Consider the following 8,209-nt stretch of genomic DNA (forward strand, 5'->3'; position numbering starts at 1 on the left):
TAGCTTGTAACAAGGTTTTAATAAAATAAAAAGTTCAAGTGCTTCCAATCCCCCAACATACCCCGTTCTGGTGTGGGGGAGGGGAGGGAGCCCCCCACACCCCAGTAGCACCAGGGATAGCACCATGAGAAAGATGAGGTCACACCCGGCCTCCCTGAGACCCACGGGGGTGGCGAGGGTGCGTGGACACCCCCACCTTGCCCCCCACCTCAGACAGTCACAAAGCTGAGAGCAGACCCACTCCCCCCGTGGGGCAGTCTCCACCCCCAAGTCAGTCCCCCTCCGCCAGAGGCTGGGCTTCTGGGGAGATGCCAGGGGTGGCCCCCACCCCTATGGCTTTGCTCCCTGGGCAGGAGAAGGTGGCGGGGGAGGGAATGGCATCTTCAGTCCTGAGGCTAGGGTGGGGGGCGGGGGGGGGGAGGGGCAGCAATGGCCAGGGCTCCCTGCTGGGGTTGGGGTGGCTCAGGGGTCAGCAGTCACAACAGGTCAGGGGTCTGATCCCCGGGGGTGTCCAACGCAACCCCACCCCCGGGTCAGAGCTGTGCTGGGGTCAAGGGTCAGCGGCCTCTTAGAGGCCCGAGAGCTCCTTCTGGAGATCAGTGAGTCCCGAGAACTCGGGCTGGGAAGCCAGGCGAGGGCCGCCCAGCCCCTCAGGGCCCGTCACTGTTGACATCCAGGTCGATGGAGCCGTGGCTGACCACCAGCCGCAGGCGCTTGGGTGGGGAGAAGGGGGCGAAGGCCAGGGCCTGCTTGGGGATGGGGATGGGGCCGGGGGGCCGGGCGGGGGCAGGGCGGGAGGTGGCAGTGGCGGGTGGGGCTGGGACCACGCGGCTCAGGCCCACCCGGCGCAGGTCCACCCGGCTCAGGTCCACCCGCAACACGTAAGGCAGCCCGTACCGCCGGGCCCAGTGCCAGTCCTGCTGGGGGCTCCAGCGGGCGCGGGGGGCAGGGCCCAGGGCCACCAGGGCCTCTGCCTGCAGGCAGCAGTGGGGGCCACAGCCTCCCCACCGGTGCAGGGACACGCGGGCAGCTCGGAGCACAGGGCTTGTGGAGGCCCGCCGGGGCTGGGGGCGCCTGCGCCTCCGGGGGCGCACCCATAGCTGGGGCTGCGGCAGCCACTGGACCCAGAGGGGCGCAGCGTCGGAGCCGGTGCCACAGGGCAGGGGGCGCAGGGGCTGGCAGGCAGCTGTGGAGGCGGGGGAGGGGGAGAGAAAGGGCGACCCTGTGAGCAGGCCCCCGGGAGAGGGGGAGAGGTCCTGGTCGGGCCATTCTCCACCCCACCGGGCGCCCAGGAACAGGACAGGAGGGCAGGCAAGGGATGGGGGCCACGGGGGTGGGGGGTACTGATAGAGACAGGCCGACGGGATGGGGGGTGCCCCGTGCTCACCGCAGAACGGGTTCTGGCGCGGCGGAGACGAGTGCGCACAGGCCCAGGGGCTCAGCCGGCCGCCCAGGCTCTGCAGCAGCCGCCGCTTGGTCTCGCGGAGCTGGTACTTGTCCAGGGACTGCGGCGGGCAGGGCTTCCGCGGCCTCAGGCGGAAGGCTCCCTCCCCTCTCCTGGGGGACGTGACGTGGGCCTTGAGGTTGTCCTTCCGGCCCGGCGGGATCCCCGCTCCCCTCCTGCCCCCCGCCCCCCACGCCTGCCCACCTCTCGCAGGTGTAGCATTCACAGTGTTCGTTCTTTTCCCCAAAGAAGCCTTCACCGTAGAAGCAGGTCACCTCGTCGCCGGGCTCGATGTCCCGCAGCACCTTCACGCAGGCTGCGTTCCCGTCTGCGGGCACAAACTGGGGGCCGGGCCGCTCAGTGCCCTGGCCCGCGGACCCCCTGGCCCCGAGGGTCTTCCCCGGGCACGGACAGCGGCCAGGAGCCCCCGGGGGGCGGCCGCCCTGCCCAGGGCCTGCCCTCTTCACGCCATCTCTGACCCCCTGTCCTCTGTGGCTTCCTCCCCTCCGGTGGGCAGTGCACAGCACCCTGGCCCTCCCACACACCCCCCTGGCTTCTGAGCCAAATGCCAGCCCCCCCGACCCTCCTCACCCGCCCCCTTGCTCCCTGCCGGTCTGCACCCTGCGGCCACCCCCTTCCTGGAAGCCACTCCACAGCCCCTACCTGCCTGCTCCTGCCTCCCAGGGGCCTGTCTCCGAGGGGCATGACTTCCAGCCATCTGTCTGTCCACCCACCCACCCACCGTCCACTCTAGACTGACACAAGCCACCTGCCTGACCCCAGGCCAACCGGCCGGGGTCTCCCCAGTGCACCGTGTCTTCTCCGTCCCTGAGACCTGCCTGGGCCCCACCCGCATCACCTCTCGCTCAGGATAAACCAGGCCGCACACCAGCCTCCTGTCCCTCCGCCTCCTGCCAAGCCGCCAGCTCACCAGCTGGCAGGACAGCTGAACACCGAGTCCCTCATTCACAGAGTGGGCGCTCCCAGGGGGCAGACCCGAGCTCACGCAGAACAACAGAGCGGAGTCGCCTCGCTTGTCACACGCCCCCTGACCCTCCCGTGACGGGTCCTGTCCGGGACACCCTAACCTGCCCCCGTTTTCCTGCGACCCCTGGGCCACCCTGCTCCCCCTGCAGCGCCTGCCCCTGTGCCCCAGGTGGCTGTCACCTGCCTCGGCACAGAGCCTCTCATGCAGCCTTGCCCGTGCCTAGGGCAGTGATGGCGAACCTATGACACGCGTGTCAGAGGTGACACGTGAACTCATTTTTTTGGTTGATTTTTCTTTGTTCAATGGCATTTAAATATATAAAATAAATATCAAAAATATAAGTCTTTGTTTTACTATGGTTGCAAATATCAAAAATTTTTACATGTGACACGGCACCAGAGTTAAGTTAGGGTTTTTCAAAATGCGGACACGCCGAGCTCAAAAGGTTCGCCATCACTGGTCTAGGGCCAGACTGGGGCCCCACGTCACGCACCCCGAAATCTATGTGATTACGGGGGGGCCTGCAGAATCACAGGAACACTTCCAACAACCATGCCTGGGCACCGTGCACCTGACCCTCACAGCCTGCTGGGAGGCAGGTTCTCTCTGGGTCCCGTCTCAGAAACCCGGCCCAGGACAGGGGGCTGGGGCTCAAACCCAGCTCCAACTCCAGCACCTGGGCCCCCACCATGCCTCCGGGCTCCTGCAGAGGCCCAGGCTTGGCAGGGAGCACCCCAGGGGCTGTCTCCCCTCCACTCCCACTCTTTTGGGCTCCGCCGCAGCAGCCACCAACCCCGCCTCACCCCCAACCTCATCCCCTGCGCAGGGAGCCCCGCCGCCTCGAGGGCTCTCAGGCCTCACCCCAGGGAGCATGGGCCCCAGGTTCCTGCCACTCAGTCCCCTGCTCCTGTGACCACCACTGCACCGGCGCTGCCGTGAGCGGCTCCTTGGGAGGCCCAGGGCTCCAGGCGCCTGCCCCTCCCTTTCTGTCTCCCATCACCACACACCTCCCTCCAACCGGCCCAGCCCCCAGCTCAGCGCAGAGAGGGAACAACACCGCCAGCAGGTGGCAGCCCGCGTCCCAAGGTGACTCTAGACCAGTGGTTCTCAACCTTCCTAATGCCGCGACCCTTTCATACAGTTCCTCATGTTGTGGTGACCCCCAATTTCATTGTTACAAATTGAACAAAATGAAAGCATAGTGATTCATCACAAAAACAATATGTAATTACATATGTGTTTCCCGATGGTCTTAGGCGACCCCTGCAAAAGGGTCGTTTGACCCCCAAAGGGGTCGCGACCCACAGGTTGAGAACCGCTGCTCTAGACAATCCCCCCCCTCCCCCTCCTCCCACAAGAACCGGCCTTGGGGAGACAGGGGACAGTGTGTGGCTATGCACCGGCCAGAAAAGCACACCCCCCCCCCCATTCTCCGCTGCCCATTCCTCCCAGGAGCCCCCCAGGTCTCACCTTGCAGTTGGGTTTGCAGTCTGGAGACAGTGGGGTGTGGGCGCAGGGGGAGAGAGAAGAGACTGTGAACCGAGCCGGGGGGGGGGGGGGGGGGGGGGCGCGCGTCACCCTCCCGGCCCCGCCCCTCGCCCGCCGGGCCCCGCCCCCGCACCGTGGTTGATGAAGGCGGCGGGGCCGAGCCACAGCTGCGCGCTGCGCTTGCGGGTGGAGTACATGATGCTGAAGTCGTTCTCGCCGGCCCGGAGCAGCCCCTCGTCCGCCTCGCGCAGCTCCGCGATGCAGCCCACCAGCAGCTCCAGCTTCTCGTTCTTCTTCCTGCCGAGAGGCCGGCCCGTGAGCGGCGCCTCCGTGACCCCCGGGCGCAGCCCGCCTACTAAATCTCACACCTGCCGGGCGGGGCGGGGCTTCCCAGCCAGAGGGCCCACGTGGGCAGCATCCCGCATCCGCTCCCCCCTCCCCTCCTCTCCGCTCCTCCAGGCCCCCCTCCTGCCTGGGACAGCCGGCCCTCCTGCCTGGACTCAAGGCCGCGACAGCCGCTGACAGCCCGTCTTCACCAGACCCTCATCCTTGGGGTCCGAGCTTAAGCCGGGCTCCCCTGAGCACCCACAATTCCTTGGCCGGCTCCTGAAGCTCGAGGCAGCTATGGTCAGTGCCTGCTTGTCCACTCGGCTACCATCTAGCTTCCCCTACAATGAGCGCGGGCAGCCCCCCCTCCCCCACACACACCTGCTCCATCCTGTTCCTACCTGCCCGGCAGCACCTGCTACGCGACAGGGCTCAGGTCGGAGCCAAACAAGGATGGCACAGTCCTGAGCCCAGGTCTGGCCTGCGGGGCCGCCCCGCGAACCTTGGGGGGGGGAGGGTCTGAGCCCCCGGCCAGGCCCTGGCTCCTCCTCCTCCTCCTCTCTGGAGAGAGCCTCCTGTCTGCTCTGCCCTCTTACCAAGCTCGCGTGGACACGATCTTGGCTCCATTCCTCTCCATGGAGTAGCGGGTACAGGGCAGGATGGTAAAGCCGCTCTCGGGCAGGAAGGCGCGGAGGTAGCGATAGATCTGGGGGAGGCGAGGGGGTGGGCAGGGTGAGGTGGCCGGGCAGGGTCGTCCTCGGCCCCCTCTCTCCTGGGCTCTAGCCCCGTCCTGCCACTGACTCGCTGTGCGGTCTCGGGGAACTCGCGTCCCCTTCTCGAAGGGGGGGACCCCCAGTTTCCCTCATCTGTCAGATGAAGAGGTCGGACTCCGTCTCAGAGGGCCCGCCAGCTCTCCTCTCCTAGGATGCTCTGAGCCCCCCATCTCTGGGGGGTCCCCACAGCTAGGCAGTCGGGGAGCCCCCCCTCGGGCTGTGCTGCGGCCGAGGGGCACAGTGCCCGGGGGGCTCCGAGGTGAGGTGCGGGGCGAGAACACACGGGGAGGGGAAGGGCGCCCTCACGTGGGTCTTGAGGGCAGCCTCCTGCCGCGGGCCCCGGCTCTGGAAGTAGTGGGTCATCCAGCCTCCCAGCGTCAGGGCCCGGTATGCAGCCTCCAGGTCCCGCTGCCTCAGGAAGGCCTCCAGCGCTGAGCGCAGGTGGTGCTGTCGCCGCAGGGGGGGCACAGGGCTGGGGGAGAGGGCATGCCTGGGTCCCAGGGCCTTGGCCTACTCCCTCCGGCCTTCCCGGGCCCCGCCCCCACCCGCACGGGGGCGCTGCGGGGGGCCAGGAAGGGAGCCCAGCCCTCCGGCCGCCCGGCCCCGGGGGGCCTCACCTGACGTTCATCTTATGGGTGCGGAAGCCCAGGTAGGGGTCCAGCACCAGGCTGGTGGCCAGGTCGTCGTTCTCGCACAGCTCGCGGGCGGTCACTCTGTCTGGCCCCATGGTGCCCCCCACACCATGCTGCCTCGGGCGGAGAGCGGGGAGGGCCGGCGCTGGCTCCGGGCCACTGCTCAGCTGCGCGGGCCTCTGGGGCGCCCGTCCGGACCCACATCTACACGTCGGGGAGAAAAGCGCTCAGTGCGGCCCGAACGCAACAAGTGCTCCTCATGGTGGGGGCGCCCCCCAAACAGGTGACAGCCCCCTTCATCAGCAGCGCCTTCGCACGCGCTGGAGCGCAGACACAAAGGCCCCGCGACACACGCACGCACGCGCGCGCACACACACACACATGCAAACACACGCACACACATGCACACACGCATGCAAACACCTGCCCACATGGGTGCACACACATGCAAGCACACATGCACACGGGAGGCCGATCATGATGGACTGCAAGTCTGCGAGGACCCTGAAGGCTGAGCCCTGCAGGAGCTGGGAGTCAAGAGGCTCACCCCACCTCTGGCCCTCCCTCAGGGCGGGGGGATCCCCCCTCCACCCACAGTCCCCAACTCCCCTCCCCAGCAGCCCAGGGAGCCGTCAGGAGGCCCCGGGTGCAGCCCCGGGCAGCCTGGAGGGGGTGGGGAGGGAGGCGGAGGAGGGCTCCCAGCACCTGCTCCCTCTCCAAGGATGCCATTCTGGGAGAAGGGGGGCGGGAAGGGGGGGGTCGGAAGACAAAGCGGGGGCGGGGGGGCGGGGAGAAAAGGAAAGGTCTAGGGAGGCAGAGTAAGTAGGTCCATAAAAGGGGCGAGAGAAGGGGGTTTGCCGTACGAAACAAAACATGACCCCTGACCCCGTCCGCGGAGGGCGGGCTGGGCACCCAGGCCGCGGGGCTTCGGGGAGACGACAAGGAAGGGCGAGCGGAGGGGAGAGCGGGCGCTGGGCGGCGGGAAGGGGGCCGGTGCGGAGGGCGCGGGGACGGCGGAAGCTGCGGGGAGGTGGCGCGGAGAGCGGGGGGGCGAGACAAGTACCAGGCGGGGCCCGGGGGGGCGCGGGGCCCAGGGAGGACAGCCGACGGGATACCTGGGGTGCGGGGAGAGAAGGCGGAGGAGGGCGTGGGGTCCAGGGAGGGTCCTGAGAGGAGCTTAGGGCCGTGGAGAAGCAGCGAGGCCGGGGAAGTCCTGGGGATCCCGGGAGGAGCGTGGGGAAGCCGCGAGGACGGAGCCCGGGGTGCAGGCAGGGTTCCCCGCAGGCAGGGAGGGTCCGGGGAGGAATTGGGGACGCGGCGGGCGCCTGGGAAGGCCTGCGGCTCCCGGGACCTGCGCAGGCAGCGAGCGTGCGGGGCAGGGCCCGGAGCGTGGGGGGGGGCCCGGGGAAGGCACGGGGTGCGGGAGGGGCCTGGTGAGGAGGCACCGGGGCGGCTGCGCCGAGCCCCGCAGGACGTGCACTGAGGCGCCCGGGCACGAGGGACCCGGCCGGCGGGGGACAGTCGGGGCTGGGGGCGCCCGGGAGCCAAGGCGGCGCGGGGCGGGGGGCCGAGAGGGAGCTCAGACGTCGGACCCCGCGCCGCCCCTCACCCGCTTCTCCTCCTCCGCCTCCGCCTCTGGCGCCCCGCGCCGCCGCCGCCACTACCTCCCACTGCCTCTTCAGCGAGCCTCAGGCTCGGCCGCCGCGCCTCCCGTCTGCCCCGCCGGGCCCGCCCCGCCGCGGCCGCCGCGGCCTGCCATTGGCTGCGGCCGCCGCCACTCTGCCGTGGCTGTGGCGCCTCGCGCCTCTCCCATTGGCCGAGCTCCGCTCTGGCCTCTCCGCCCGCCCCCACAAAACCCCGTCAGTGCCCCCACAAAACCCCGCCACGCCCGCGATGCCCCTCCGCGCCGCCAATTGCTGCGGTTGGTTCCCGCCGCTGTCCTTCCCGCGCTGCCATGGAGACGTATCCCCGCCCACGGCCCGCAGCCGGCCCCCTCATTGGCTAAAAGCGCCGCATTCCCGTTTGGGTCAGGTTATTCGGGTCCAAGTGGGAAGGAGGCGGGCTCCGCCGGCTCCAGAAGTAAGATGTGATTGGTTTGCCTTGGAAGGGCTCATCCTTCCATTGGCTGAAGTCTCCGCCCGTCACCAGAAGTCGCGACCCCCCTATTCTTTTCCTCTGGTGAGACCTTCAGCCCCCAGAGGCAGAAAGCAGGGGCGGGCTGGAGGGGTGAATGCGCGCGCACCCTCGTGCCCCGCCCCGCCGCCTGGAGAGGCAGGCGGTTGCCAAGGCGACAAAACTTTATTGACAACGCTGTCCGGGTACAAAGGGCTCTTAACTCTCCCTCCTGGTCGACCTTCTCTTTCCCCGAAGTCCCCCATTTAATTTCGGGAGTGCGCACAACAACACTCTGGGGGTGAACGGATCGGAAGGAGGGAGACAGGGAGGCTTGGGAGAAAATCCTGACTCATGGGAGCCTCCCCTGGGGCACCCCCTCCCCAGTTAGTATCACCCCCCCTCCCTGCTCCCATCCTAGAGGCAAACATAATTAGCAATGCAT

The 8,209-nt window shown here is 68.4% G+C and overlaps 1 protein-coding gene across 1 annotated transcript; it reads right to left on the reverse strand.

The window, feature by feature from the left end:
• Positions 1-7,357, reverse strand: KMT5C (lysine methyltransferase 5C). Its single transcript, XM_070401570.1, has 9 exons — positions 7,262-7,357; positions 5,638-5,856; positions 5,327-5,492; positions 4,844-4,953; positions 4,054-4,217; positions 3,903-3,922; positions 1,649-1,785; positions 1,388-1,557; positions 1-1,186 (listed from the first exon to the last, which is right to left on the reverse strand). Exons 2-9 carry the CDS (start codon positions 5,745-5,747, stop codon positions 651-653), a joined length of 1,413 nt encoding a protein of 470 aa, XP_070257671.1. The 5' UTR covers positions 5,748-5,856; positions 7,262-7,357; the 3' UTR covers positions 1-650.
• Between the last annotated feature and the right edge of the window lie 852 nt (positions 7,358-8,209).

The sequence above is a fragment of the Myotis yumanensis genome, unplaced genomic scaffold (genome assembly GCF_028538775.1).
Source record: "Myotis yumanensis isolate MYYU_CA2020_CCGP unplaced genomic scaffold, mMyoYum1.0.hap1 SCAF_23, whole genome shotgun sequence".
Lineage (NCBI taxonomy): Eukaryota > Metazoa > Chordata > Mammalia > Chiroptera > Vespertilionidae > Myotis > Myotis yumanensis.

Bases quoted from the DNA above. Each gene is read 5' to 3' on its own strand.
- KMT5C (XM_070401570.1), bottom strand. From the start codon at position 5,747: ATGGGGCCAGACAGAGTGACCGCCCGCGAGCTGTGCGAGAACGACGAC. The intron at 4,954-5,326 runs GTGAGGGCGCCC...CGCCTCCCCCAG, and splicing joins AGGCTGCCCTCAAGACCCAC to ATCTATCGCTACCTCCGCGC. The intron at 1,786-3,902 runs GTGAGACCTGGG...CCCGGCCCCCAG, and splicing joins ACTGCAAACCCAACTGCAAG to TTTGTGCCCGCAGACGGGAA.